Source organism: Littorina saxatilis, linkage group LG16 (genome assembly GCF_037325665.1).
Source record: "Littorina saxatilis isolate snail1 linkage group LG16, US_GU_Lsax_2.0, whole genome shotgun sequence".
In the NCBI taxonomy this organism is placed as follows: domain Eukaryota; kingdom Metazoa; phylum Mollusca; class Gastropoda; order Littorinimorpha; family Littorinidae; genus Littorina; species Littorina saxatilis.
This window is the reverse complement of record NC_090260.1, coordinates 48,288,358-48,303,050: the sequence shown is the minus strand read 5'-3', so window position 1 is coordinate 48,303,050 and position 14,693 is coordinate 48,288,358. Positions and strand designations below refer to the sequence as shown.

Below are 14,693 nucleotides of genomic sequence, written 5' to 3'. Positions count from 1 at the left end.
GTTTATTCCATCGTGTGTGCCTTCGCGTGTGTGCAATTGTGTGTGTGAGATCGTGCGTGTACTTGCGTTCGTGGGTGTTTGGTGACAATCTGTCTGTGTGTGTGTGTGTGTGTGTGTGTGTGTGTGTATGTGTGTAAGTGTGTGTGTAAGTGTGTGTGTGTAAGTGTGTGTGTGTGTGTGCACGTAATGTTTTTCTTCTCCGCCAATTGCAGAAGATCACACTTGTGTGCCTGGTAGAGTGAAGTGTGCTGACAACCTTGTCTGTATCAATGAACATAAACTCTGTGATGGAGAAAAGGATTGTCTTGACAACTCGGATGAAGATCCGCAAATGTGCGGTAGGTTTGCTATCGTGAACATCTCCGTGACTGCATTGTTTTGGCGCGCGCGTGTGTGTGTGTGTGTGTGTGTGTGTGTGTGTAAGTGTGTGTGTTTGTGTGTGTTTGTGTGGCTGTGTGTAGAGCTGTCGCTAGGAATGTACGAAACATATCTTCACAATTCTGTATTTGTTAATTTTTCCAGATAATATCCCTAGACATTATTTTGTTCTCATGTTTTCGATAAATGCATGTGATGACGTCATATCCGGCTTGACTTGTGCGGATTTGAAACCCAACTTTAATCCCTGAGTACGCAGTACTAGGGTCCAACAGACTTTAATTGTGTGTGTGTGTGTGTGTGTGTGTGTGTGTGTGTGTGTGTGTGTGTGTGGGTGTGTGTGTACCCATGTTTCCACAGGTTTGGTTGCCTAAATCACCATAAGGCAACCATCCACACGTGGATGGCAACCTAAACTCTGGATGACAACCTAATTGTGTGGATGGTCGCTTCATTTAACACCGTTAAATTGACTTTTTTGACGGAAAGAATGTCATAACAATGTTCAAAATGACATTCTTTCCGTCCTCTATAGGCGACGAAATAGGTCAAATTTTGTGCCTTTTTATAGTGCAAAATTCTTCGATGCCGGACCGAGTACTGCACCCAGTGCTGTTTTAGTGCAAGTGCACTAGAAAGGCACTGCACCCAGTGCCGCCTCTTAGGTAACCATCCACACTTTAGGTATGTGTGTTTTTTTGTGTGTGTGCACGTGTGTGTGTGTGAGTGTGTCTGTCTCGACTTAACAGCTTATTGCTGGGAAACTACTGAGCGCAGTTCTTTCAAAAGTTGATACACTAACTTGATAATAGGTCCGATTGATCGTATTAAAACTTCATAATGTTACCTGGGACCTAAATGCGAAATAAATCACAAAAGCCACTCTTAACGGTGGGAGTTTTTGCGGTGGGAGGCTGGTCGCTTTGCGAACAGCCTGAACTAAAGGGGAGACTTGAGCGGCGAACACGTCACGCAGTGACGAGAAAAGCATGATTTGCAAGCCAGACAACGAATGGTCTCGGCAAAGAAATTACAATGCAGGGTTTGGTCTCGGTGAAAGAGAGACAGAGAGCACGAGAGAGTCTATGGCCAAAATGATCCGGGTTCGATTCCCGGCATGGGCGGTCTATTTTTTTAATTTTTTTTAAAATTCTTGTTTACTATTGTTTATTATGAACGTTTTAATGTTTTATTTTACTCAAATAATTTTTTTAATTGTGTAAAATAAAAATAAAATTTTTTTTTAAATCCACGTGCACAAGACAAAAACTTTCATACTGGGGGAGCGAGCCAGTCTGACTAGAGTACTCGGGTCCAGCGCCAGCGTTTTTATATTTAGTCAAGTTTTGACTAAATATTTTAACATCGAGGGGGAATCGAAACGAGGGTATGGTGTATGTGCGTGTGTATGTCCTTTTTATTCTCTATACAACTCCTCTGTCCAATGTAATCTCGACTCATTCCGTCGAGCATGAAATGTTCGCAGATGACACACAACTATACAAATCAGAATCACCTGAAAACATTCCTAACCTCCTTCACTCTCTAAACATCTGTACTTCAACTGTTAAAACATGGATGTCAGAAAATAAACTCAAACTGAATGACGATAAGACCGAGGCGATGTGTTTCTCAAAATCCAAAAAAACTCACTCTCTTCCAAAAGCAGTAACACTCGGTGCTGTTAGCATTGATTTTGCAGATAAAGTCCGCGATCTTGGCGTCATTATTGACCGCGATCTGACTATGAAACAGCATGTCACCAAAACCTGCCAGGCCGCATACATTGAGTTGAAAAGGATTAGTTCAGTCCGCTCTTGTCTGACTGAAGAGGCCACCAAAACACTAATTTCTTCGTGTGTGCTATCTAGAATAGACTTTTGTAATTCAGTACTAATCGGTAGCCCCCAGACTATCATCCAACCACTGCAAAGGGTTCAACATTCAGCTGCAAGATTAATTTGTAAATCCTCCAAGAAGCAACCTTGTACTCCCCTTTTGAAATATCTGCACTGGCTTCCGGTCAATCAAAGAATTAAGTACAAAAGCTCGTGTCTCTGTTTTAAAATCATCACTGGTTCTGCACCTTCATATCTGTCTGAACTCGTAAACCTGTACGTCCCTTCCAGATCGCTGCGCTCTGCCGCTGACACTCGAATGTTCCGAATTCCAACAAAAAAAAGAAAAGTACATGGTCAACGCGCATTTTCATTTGCTGCTGTTAAAACATGGAACTCCCTTCCTTATTCTGTCAGACATAGTCCATCCTATTCTTCTTTTAGATCAAATCTGAAAACGCACCTGTTCACACAGCATTTTCTAGACTAACCAGTAACTCCCAAACTGTCTGGTGACCCCTGCAGCAGCCAGTGATCTGGAAATCGTGTGCTGCTACTTTTTCTCTTTTCCTTGTGCAAACTGCAAATCGGTTTATCTAGTTAGATAAATGGATGTGCATAAGCACGAGCTTGGTTTTGTGATTATATCTGCGGCTTTTTTGTGTGTGTACGCCATGTATGCAGATTGTGTAGGTATATTAGTATCCATGTGTGAGTGCATGTGTATGTGTGTGTGTTGTATGTATGTGTGTGCGCCTGTCTGTATGCGTGTGTGTGTGTGTGTGTGCGTGTGTGTGTGTGTGTGTGTGTGTGTGTGTGTGTGAACGTGTGTCCGTGTGTATCTGTGCATGTGTGTGTTGATAGCATGTGTGTGTGTATGCGCACGCGTATGTGCGTGCGCACGCGTGGGTTTGTATTATTGTGACTGCATGGACTTCAACGATGAATTTGCTTTTGTACTCCTGTTCTTTTTGTGTCTTAATGCTGTATTTTGGTTTTGTACATGTGTATAGCAATGTCATTGTAAAGCGCTTAGAGCTTCTAGGTAAGCGCTCTATAAGTTTCCATTATTATTATTATTATTATTATTATTATTATTATGTGTGTGTGTGTGTGTGTGTGTGCGTGCGTGCGTGTAGAGCGATTCAGACCAAACTACTGGACCGATCTTTATGAAATTTGACATGAGAGTTCCTGTGATTGATATCCCCATACGTTTTTTTCATTTTTTTGATAAATGTCTTTGATGACGTCATATCCGGCTTTTCGTGAAAGTTGAGGCGGCACTGTCACGCCCTCATTTTTCAACCAAATTGGTTGAAATTTTGGTCAAGTACTCTTCGGCGAAGCCCGGGGTTTGGTATTGCATTTCAGCTTGGTGGCTTAAAAATGAATTAATGACTTTGGTCATTAAAAATCTGAAAATTGTAAAAAAAAATAAAAATTTATAAAACGATCCAAATTTACGTTTATCTTATTCTCCATCATTTGCTGATTCCACAAACATATAAATATGTTATATTCGGATTAAAAACAAGCTCTGAAAATTAAATATATAAAAATGGTTATCAATTTTTTTTTTCGAAATCAATTTAAAAACACTTTCATCTTATTCCTTGTCGGTTCCTGATTCCAAAAATATATAGATATGATATGTTTGGATTAAAAACACGCTCAGAAAGTTAAAACGAAGAGAGGTACAGAAAAGCGTGCTATGCAGCATAGCGTAACCACTACCCCGCTCTTCTTGTCAATTTCACTGCCTATGCCGTGAGCGGTGGACCACGAGTATACGGTCTTGCTGCGTTGCATTGCGTTCAGTTTCATTCTGTGAGTTCGACAGCTACTTGACTAAATATTGTATTTTCGCCTTACGCGACTTGTTTATTATTTAGTTGTTGGCTTTTTTTTTTAAGTTGGATGATAACTGTCGCGATCACATTTAAAAAAACAACAAATGAATTGAAATGTTGGTCAAACATTCTTTGACACAGTCCAGACTATGGGGTAATCGTTATTTTACACAGTCCAGGCTATGGGGTTAACATTCTTTGACACAGTCCAGGCTATAGGGTTAATATTTTTTGACACAGTCCAGGCTATAGGGTTAACATTCTTTGACACAGTCCAGGCTATGGGGTTAACATTCTTTGACACAGTCCAGGCTATGGGGTTAACATTCTTTGACACAGTCCAGGCTATGGGGTTAACATTCTTTGACACAGTCCAGACTATGGGGTTAACATTCTTTGACACAGTCCAGACTATGGGGTTAACATTCTTTGACACAGTCCAGACTATGGGGTTAACATTCTTTGACACAGTCCAGGCTATGGGGTTAACATTCTTTGACACAGTCCAGACTATGGGGTTAACATTCTTTGACACAGTCCAGACTATGGGGTTAACATTCTTTGACACAGTCCAGGCTATGGGGTTAACATTCTTTGACACAGTCCAGGCTATGGGGTTAACATTCTTTGACACAGTCCAGACTATGGGGTTAACATTCTTTGACACAGTCCAGACTATGGGCTTGCATTTCCCCTTCAACGCGTAAACAACAAATTGGACTCAATTCAAATTGCAATAACAGATACAAACCTGATTGCATTGAATTCTTTATTTGTTTCCCTGAATCCAAAGACTACACTGATATTCTGTGATGTTTGGTTTGATATTAAGCACAGAAGCAACGAACATTGATTTTATATAACTGTGTGCACATAATACAGAGACAGATGTAGCATTGTCTCGGGTGACGTGTTGTCGGTCAGCCAGTCTCAGTGAATCAAATCAAATCAAATCAAATCAAATCCAATCAAACCAAACCAAACCAAACCAAACCAAACCAAATCAAATTAACGTGATCTCACATGGATACTTTGCAGCGGTGGTGCATGTAACATAGAGACACAGGAAACACTACAACATTAGCATTATATTTAAATATATTATGTACTCATTTATAACATTGTACTCAACTAAACACCTCTCTGCAGTCAAAGTGTTTTTAATTCAGTTTTGATGTTTAGGCCGACAGATTGACTGAATGTTTTGATATCGCTTTACGCGACTGTTTTTCCACCCACTGCAGAAGAGCACACCTGTGTATCTGACAGAGCGAAGTGTGCCGACAACATTACCTGTGTCCGGGTCAAGTATTTCTGTGATAAACACAACCACTGTCCCGACCATTCCGATGAGGATCCGGAAATGTGCAGTACGTCCTCTTACTGTTGAAGCCTCTTTGACATTGATGTTTCTCTGTTTCCTCTATATCACAGTGTGTGTGTGTGTGTGTGTGTGTGTGTGTGTGTGTGTGTGTGTGTGTGTGTGTGTGTGTGTGTGTGTGTTTGCGTGTATGTTTGCGTGTATGTGTGTGTGTGGGTGTGTACCCCCGTTTCCACAGGTTTGGTTGCCTAAATCACCATAAGGCAACCATCCACACGTGGATGGCAACCTAAACTCTGGATGGCAACCTAATTGTGTGGATGGTCGCTTCATTTAACACCGTTAAATTGACTTTTTTGACGGAAAGAATGTCATAACAATGTTCAAAATGACATTCTTTCCGTCCTCTATAGGCGACGAAATAGGTCAAATTTTGTGCCTTTTTATAGTGCAAAATTCTTCGATGCCGGACCGAGTACTGCACCCAGTGCTGTTTTAGTGCAAGTGCACTAGAAAGGCACTGCACCCAGTGCCGCCTCTTAGGTAACCATCCACACTTTAGGTACGTGTGTTGCGTGTGTGTGTGTGTGTGTTGCATGTGTGTGTGTTGCATGTGTGTCTGTGTGTGTGTGTTGCGTGTGTGTTGCGTGTGTGTTGCGTGTGTGTGTGTGTTGCATGTGTGTGTGTATGTGTGTTGTATGTGTGTGTGTGTTGTATGTGTATGTGTGTTGTATGTGTGTGTGTGTTGTATGTGTGTGTGTTGTATGTGTGTGTGTGTGTTGTATGTGTGTGTGTTGCATGTGTGTTTGTGTGTGTGTGTGTGTGTGTGTGTGTGTGTGTGTGTGTGTGTGTGTGTGTGTGTGTGTGTGTTAGCCTCTTTGTGGGTTGGATGGGGTGATGTTTGTTGGTGTGTGTGTCCCTGGGTCCTCTCATGTTTTCTTGTCTTTTCCGTATTGCAGAAGATCACACCTGTGTACCCGGCAGGGCAAAGAAGTGCGCTGACGGCGTTACCTGCATCAATATAAATAATTTCTGCGATGGATACAATCACTGCCCCGACAACTCTGATGAAGATCCGACATTGTGCGGTACGTCTGCTTGTCTCTGTTTTTCTCTCTCTCTATCTCTGTCTCTGTTTCTCTCAGTCTATTATAGATCTCTGTCTCTGTTTTTCTCTCTCTCTATCTCTGTCTCTGTTTTCTCTCTCTCTCTATCTCTGTCTCTGTTTCTCTCAGTCTATTATATATCTCTGTCTCTGTTTTTCTCTCTCTCTATCTCTGTCTCTGTTTCTCTCAGTCTATTATATATCTCTGTCTCTGTTTTTCTCTCTCTCTATCTATGTCTCTGTTTTTTTCTCTCTCTCTATCTCTGTCTCTGTTTCTCTCTCTCTCTATCTCTGTTTCTCTCTCTCTCTATCTCTGTCTCTGTTTCTCTCTGTCTATTATATATCTATGTCTTTGTTTTTCTCTCTCTCTATCTCTGTCTCTGTTTCTCTCTGTCTATTATATATCTTTGTCTTTGTTTTTCTCTCTCTCTATCTCTGTCTCTGTCTGTCTCTCTCTATATATCTCTGTCTCTGTTTTTCTCTCTCTCTATCTCTGTCTCTGTTTTTCACTCTCTCTCTATCTCTGTCTCTGTTTCTCTCTGTCTATTATATATCTCTGTCTCTGTTTTTCTCTCTCTCTATCTATGTCTCTGTTTTTTTCTCTCTCTATCTCTGTCTCTGTTTCTCTCAGTCTATTATATATCTTTGTCTCTGTTTTTCTCTCTCTCTATCTCTGTCTCTGTCTGTCTCTGTCTATTATATATATCTGTCTCTGTTTTTCTCTCTCTCTCTCTCTCTCTCTCTCTCTGTCTCTGTTTCTTTCTGTCTATTATATATCTCTGTCTCTGTTTTTCTCTCTCTCTATCTCTGTTTCTCTCTGTCTATTATATATCTCTGTCTCTGTTTTTCTCTCTCTCTATCTCTGTCTCTGTTTCTCTCTGTCTATTATATATCTATGTCTTTGTTTTTCTCTCTCTCTATCTCTGTCTCTGTTTCTCTCTGTCTATTATATATATCTGTCTCTGTTTTTCTCTCTCTCTCTCTATCTCTGTCTCTGTTCTTATCTCTCTCTCTCTATCTCTGTCTCTGTTTCTCTCTCTCTCTATCTCTGTCTCTGTTTTTCTCTCTCTCTCTATCTCTGTCTCTGTTTCTCTCTCTCTATCTCTGTCTCTGTTTTTCTCTCTCTATATCTCTGTCTCTGTTTTTCTCTCTCTCTATATCTCTGTCTCTGTTTTTCTCTCTCTTTCTATCTCTGTTTCTGTTTTTCTCTCTCTCTCTATCTGTCTCTGTTTCTCTCTCTCTCTATCTCTGTTTCTCTCTCTCTCTATCTCTGTCTCTGTTTCTCTCTCTCTCTCTATCTCTGTCTCTGTTTTCTCTCTCTCTCTATCTCTGTCTCTGTTTCTCTCTGTCTATTATATATCTATGTCTTTGTTTCTCTCTGTCTCTCTCTCTCTATCTCTGTTTCTCTCTCTCTCTCTATCTCTGTTTCTCTCTCTCTCTATCTCTGTTTCTCTCTCTCTCTCTATCTCTGTCTCTGTTTCTCTCAGTCTATTATATATCTCTGTCTTTGTTTCTCTCTCTCTCTATCTCTGTCTCTGTTTCTCTCAGTCTAGTATATATCTCTGTCTTTGTTTCTCTCTCTCTCTAACTCTGTCTCTGTTTCTCTCTCTCTCTATCTCTGTCTCTGTTTCTCTCAGTCTATTATATATCTTTGTCTTTGTTTCTCTCTCTCTCTATCTCTGTCTCTGTTTCTCTCTGTCTATTATATATCTATGTCTTTGTTTCTCTCTCTCTATCTCTGTCTCTGTTTCTCTCTGTCTGTCTCTGTCTAGTATATATATATATGTCTTTGTTTCTCTCTCTCTCTATTTCTCTCTCTGTTTCTCTCAGTCTATTATATATCTATGTCTTTGTTTCTCTCTCTCTATCTCTGTCTCTGTCTCTGTCTGTCTCTGTCTATTATATATCTATGTCTTTGTTTCTCTCTGTCTCTGTTTCTTTGTGTCTCTATCTCTTAACCCCCTCCCCCTCCTCTTCTACAAGGTATGCTCCAAACAAAACGATCAAAATGTGATTTTCGGGAGAGACTGTTTGACGCAAGTGGGCGAGACTACAGCATCCCTTAAAACTATTCTCCTTCTACTCAGATGCAACGTGGCAAGCGCCTAAGCCAATCAGAAAATGTTGTTTGGGTACGGCTTTGAGCTCTGATTAAACAGCTTCTGTGAGGTCCTGGGTGCCGTGAATGCTCTAACTCTAAGCATAGATTCTGTTCTTCAAGGGGGAACAACCGTGTGCTTCAGAACTGGTTATGTGGGCACTGTTCTGAAAGCTGTTTTTAACCATTATACTTCCATTGTACTAAACAGTGCTATTACAATTTTTCGAAAATTCCACAAACACTGTTAAGACTTATACTGTTACTGTCCTAAAAGTGCTAATACAATTGTCCAATAATTACATTTTTGAGCATTATTCTATAACTTTACCAAAAAGTGCTAATACAATTGTCCAAGAATTGCACTTTTAAGCATTATTCTATAACTGTACTAAAACGTGCTAATGAAATTGTCCAAGAACTGCACTTTAGAAATTAGTATATACTAAAACAAGTGCTTATCCATTTGTCCAAGAATTGCACTGACACTTTAGCGATATGCACTGTGGTGACCGCATTGTGTTGTTGTCTTCAGGCCAAGGACCAGAGTGAAGGGAAACAAGACCAAGTAGCTGTGCTCCCTTCCTCCCCCCGTGTATGGCGGGCTGAAGCCGGCAATGCTTTTCAGAAGGGTGTCCTATTTAAATCCGCCAATCTGTCTGTGTCCATAACAACACACTGTTTAGTGTCTTATTTCTTGTCATCGATTTGACCAAAAGAATTTCTGTGCATCCTAAAATCCTGAAGTAAAGGGACTCTTCTTCAAAAAGGCCTTTGTTGCAATGTGTGCGTGAGTGTGTGTGTGTGAGTGTGTGTGTGTGTGTGTGTGTGTGTGTGCGCGTCTGTTTGTGTAGGTGTGTGTGTATGTGAGTATGTGTGAGTGTGTGTGTGTGTTTGTGTGTGTGTGTGCGTGTGTGGGTGTGTGTGGGTGTGTGTACGTGAGTGTGTGTGTGTGTGTGTATGTGTGTGTGTGTGTGTGAGTATGTGTGAGTGTGTGTGTTTGTGGGTGTGCGTGTGAGGGTGTGTGTACGTGAAACCTGTATATCCCATGTGAAAGAAACAACTATTCCGAGATTATACAAATTCTCTTGACAGAGCAAAAGAGAGAGAACATAGTGTCCCTTCACAGATAGCCCTATTGGGAAATTCAGAACCTCCTCGGACGGGATCAAGATTTCATAGGGAAGCTAACACCCCCGGTGTTGTGTGTGTGTGTGAATGTGTGTGTGTCTGTGTGTGTGTTAGTGTGTGTGTTTGTGTGTGTTTGTGTAGTTGTGTGTGTCTGTGTGTGTGTGTTAGTGTATGTGTTTGTGTAATTCTGTGTGTTTGTGTGTGTTTGATTGTTTGTGTTTGTTTGTGTGTATGCCCGTGAGTGTGATAAAGTGTGTGAGAGAGAGAGAGAGAGAGAGAGAGAGAGAGAGAGAGAGAGAGAGAGAGAGAGAGAGAGAGAGAGAGAGAGTTAGACTTAAGACTTAGAACATTTTATTGACATAAAGGGTAAACATTTTAAGCCAAGGGCCTAATCTTACAACGTGCCCTTTACATTCACACTAACACATCCGCACGCATACAAACAACATAATATTATGAATTCATAAAGGCATAGCATGTAAATGTACAGTAAATAAGAGAGAGAGAGAGAGAGAGAGAGAGAGAGAGAGAGAGAGAGAGAGAGAGAGAGAGAGAGAGAGAGAGAGGGATAACCCTGTAGGTTTACAAAAACAGAAGCTAAAAATAATCTGACTCCATTTACCTAGACCTTATGCAGTATAGTCTTTGCATGTTTGTGTTTGCTTTAGATTATCAGTTACATTTTTTTAAAATTTCAATTTGACGTCTGTAAGGGTATTTGTTATTTGTTATTTTTACCTTGTATGTTCCTGCGTCAGATGCTTTCTGTGTGGATGTAAAATCATAATCACATGCACTTAGTATAAGCATAGCTTGTTGTGTGGTCCCAGGGTTGTCTAATGTATGCCCCCACCCCTCCCCCCCCCCCCCATGTTATCTGAATAAAATTATGTGTAAACAAAACACGCGTGTCTAATCCAAGCCGGTTCACCATCAAGTCAAAAGGATTAAAGAAAACACAAATTAATCCATGTCGTGCAATGATTGATATTATTGTTAAATCGAACTCAAGCGGTGCAGGGCATACACTTTTTAAAGAAAGCGTGTTAATCCCTTCAATAAACATATATATGAAGGTGAGTTTATCCCTTCAATTTATCGTATATATATATGATAATGCGTTAATATAATCCCTTCGATCAAAATATATACGACGGTGCGTCAATCCCTTTACTCAACATATATAGGACAGTGCGTTAATCCCATAAAGAAACGTATGCGTTAATCCCTTCCATAAGCTTAAAGATGATGGTGCATTAAGCCCGTCAGTCAAACTTTTCGTTAGCTATGATCTCCTCCGTGTTGAAAGCATGTAATCAACTACATATGCACCAGTCATCAGGATTAAAACAAAATCCTCCCACTTGGATAACGGCAGTCATCAGGATGAAAACAAAATCCTCCCACTTGGATAACGGCAGTCATCAGGATGAAAACAAAATCCTCCCACTTGGATAACGGCAATGTTACATCCTTCTCATGAGAAGAAATGCTGATGAAATCGTTAGTTGAAATAGGGGTTTGTTTGTTTGTTTGCTTAACGCCCAGCCGACCACGAAGGGCCGTATCAGGGCGGTGCTGCTTTTTTTGACATATAACGTGCGCCACATACAAGACATAAGTCGCAGCACAGGCTTCATGTCTCACCCAGTCACATTATTCTTACACCGGACCAACCAGTCCTAGCACTAACCCCATAATGCCAGACGCCAGTCGGAGCAGCCACTAGATTGCCAATTTTAAAGTCTTAGGTATGACCCGGCCGGGGTTCGAACCCACGACCTCCCGATCACGGGGCGGACGCCTTACCACTAGGCCAACCGTGCCGGTTGAAATAAGGGTCGCTCAGAAAGGTTTTTGTTTAGTCAGTTAGTTAGTTAGTTAGTTTGAAAGTTAGTTAGTTCGTGCGTGTGTTCATTCGTTCGTTAGTTAAAACAGACGGACCCTGATCCTGCCTTTTATTGCTGTATTCACGTCACGAATTTATTTTACTGGTGCTGTTTGTATTTGAGTCCTTTGAGAAAGCCCAAAAGGATGCCTAGATGCTTTAAAGTCGGTTTTTTTGTTTTGTGTTTGGTAAACGCCCAGCCGACCACAAAGGGCCATATCAGGGCGGTTTTAAAGTCGGGTGGATGTGGCTACGGTTCAATTGCACACATCCTTTTATTAAGGCAATCCCCAAATTTGGATTTGTTTGAAAGAGCAAACACGTCTGACCATTTGACATGCAAACGTGGCACTTTGTGGACGCATTAACTAAAGTCAATAGGCTCATCAAATAAAAAAAGTATTCGGTTAACAGACTTGGGGTGACTATCTTTTTTTTCGTGGGGGGGGGGGGGGTCACCTTTAGGAATAGAAGCTAAGATCTGACTCCATTTACTAAAACGAGAGACGCAGTAGTCATTATGCAGCATAGGCTTTGCGTGTGTGTGTTGACGTGTAAAATGAAGGATAATATTGGATTAAAACAAATAATCTTCTGTATTTCCATACGGTCCGGTTAAGCCTAATAGGTTGAGGGGATATAGCAAACCAGCAACCTGTACTTTCGTAAGTTTACAAACCTTATGTATTTGGGTTTAACTTTTATGTACAACGATGACGGCCCCAGATAGCCTAATACTTCGAGAGGACATTAGGCATCAACAACCTATACTTTCATAGGTTCACGAACCTCATGTCTTTAAGGTTTAACATTGTACAACTATTATATTTTGTTATCATTATTTCAAGGAAACAACTATCGAAATCAAAAACGTGTATGGTTCAGAACGTTCTTACCATGTAATAGACTTAGTACCAGCCACCCTCTTGCGTGCTGATGCAACACGAGAAATTTACTTTTGGAAACGAACGTCTAACAGGCCTGTCAATTTCACTATACGGGGTATTTGCATTCGACTGGTTTGATTGCCCTAGCAGACGACATAACACCCGCTTTCAATTGCTCGGCAAAATGTGAAGGACAAAATGTACGGGGATATAATACGTGTAGGGCGCCGAGCACTCTTACCGTCCACATTCAGTACCAGACACCCAGATGAGTGTAGATACAACACGAGTAACATACCAAATGTATTTTGAAAATGAGCTAACCGGGTCTTCGAGCAGGTCTGGCAGTCAAATCAGGGGGCGTCACTCTGCACAGTCAATCGAAGCGCGAAGGTTTCGAATCGAAAACAACTAAGTACACAGTCCTTTCTTCGAGATAGAATGAGGTCTCTATGAAAGAACTTCACTTTTTAGATTAACACTATACTGGAACTTACCAGCAGAAATTATAACAAAAGTTTGTGTGTGACTGAAAGCACGACCAACTTGAGACGGCACACACAAAAGTAGATCCAACACGACCTGACCACACAGTTATGCCTGTCCAAATGCGCACAGCAAAATGTGCATTGTGAATCATGTTTTTACATTTAGTCAAGTTTTGACTAAATGTTTTAACGTAGAGGGGGGAATCGAGACGAGGGTGTGGTGTATGTGTGTGTGTGTGTGTGTGTGTGTGTGTGTGTGTGTGTGTGTGTGTGTGTGTGTCTGTCTGTCTGTCTGTGCGTGTGTGTATGTAGAGCGATTTAGACTAAACTACTTGACCAATCTTTATGAAATTTTACATGAGAGTTCCTGGGAATGATATCCCCGGACATTTTTTCATTTTTTCGATAAATGTCTTTCATGACGTCATATCCGGCTTTTTGTAAAAGTTGAGGCGGCACTGTCACACCCTCATTTTTCAATCAAATTGATTGAAATTTTGACTAAGCAATCTTCGACAAAGGCCGGACTTCGGTATTGCATTTCAGCTTGGTGGCTTAAAAATCAATTTATGACTTTGGTCATTAAAAATCTGAAAATTGTAAAAAAAAAAAAATATATATAAAACGATCCAAATTTACGTTCATCTTATTTTTTATCATGTTCTGATTCCAAAAACATATAAATATGTTATATTTGGATTAAAAACAAGCTCTAAAAATTAAAAATATAAAAATTATGATCAAAAGTAAATTTCCGAAATCGATTTAAAAACAATTTCGTCATATTCCTTGTCGGTTCCTGATTCCAAAAACATATAGATATGATATGTTTGGATTAAAAACACGCTCAGAAAGTTAAAACGAAGAGAGGTATGTAAAGCGTGCTATGAAGCACAGCGCAACCGCTACCGCGCCAAACAGGCTCGTCACTTTCACTGCCTTTTGCACTAGCGGCGGACTACGTTCAGTTTCATTCTCTGAGTTCCACAGCTTGACTAAATGCAGTAATTTCGCCTTACGCGACTTGTTATCTCTTAAAGACATCCAAACATTACAGGCACTTTAGATCAACTCATTTCACTAGAGGTGACTGTCTAGCACTGTGTTTGACATCCGTGTCTGCTGAAATAAAAAGAAATTAAAACAAAACGGATTAACAGTAGGTGACACGTTATCAGAGTGTGAGACACTAGATCTGTCTCTGTACTTACCGGGATACGGCTGCCAGATCGACACTGCGCTTTCGACAGCTCTTCCTCGCGTGGACATTGGAAAAACGTTGTGCAGATCAAATTGTAGGAAATCTCCCTTTGGTAGCTTCTTTATTTACTTTTCTGGAGCTTAGAAACCGAACAACATGAAATCGTCTTCCCCGAATCGGCGAATGCAGAAGTGAAAACTGGAGAAGTGAATCTATACCACAATCCTTCGCGCGACCCCTGACCTGGTCTTGACACCTGACCTTGTCTACATACCAGGGCCGGATCTGGGGGGGGGGGGGGTTCCTGGGGTTCCGGACCCCCCCCCCCCCTGGCCATCCAATGTACCTCTCAGAGAAAAAAAATGTGGACTTTGGACCCCTGCCTTCAGTTGGAACCCCCCCCCCCCCCTCAAACGAACTTGGTCCGGCCCTGCATACCACACACCACAGAAACCAGTCAACTGCTTGTACCCCTTCAAAACCCCCCACCACCCGTTTTCTTTGG

General features: G+C 41.0%; 1 protein-coding gene across 1 annotated transcript in view; it reads left to right on the top strand.

The window, feature by feature from the left end:
- LOC138950040 (low-density lipoprotein receptor-related protein 8-like) overlaps nt 1–9,362 on the top strand; it is a 70,655-nt gene extending 61,293 nt beyond the window's left edge. Inside the window, exons 11-14 of the mRNA XM_070321824.1 lie at nt 213–338; nt 5,314–5,439; nt 6,350–6,478; nt 9,129–9,362. Of these exons, the coding sequence (XP_070177925.1) occupies nt 213–338; nt 5,314–5,439; nt 6,350–6,478; nt 9,129–9,145 (398 nt within the window). The 3' untranslated portion in view covers nt 9,146–9,362. The remainder of the gene's footprint in view (nt 1–212; nt 339–5,313; nt 5,440–6,349; nt 6,479–9,128) is intronic.
- Nucleotides 9,363–14,693: the final 5,331 nt, after the last annotated feature.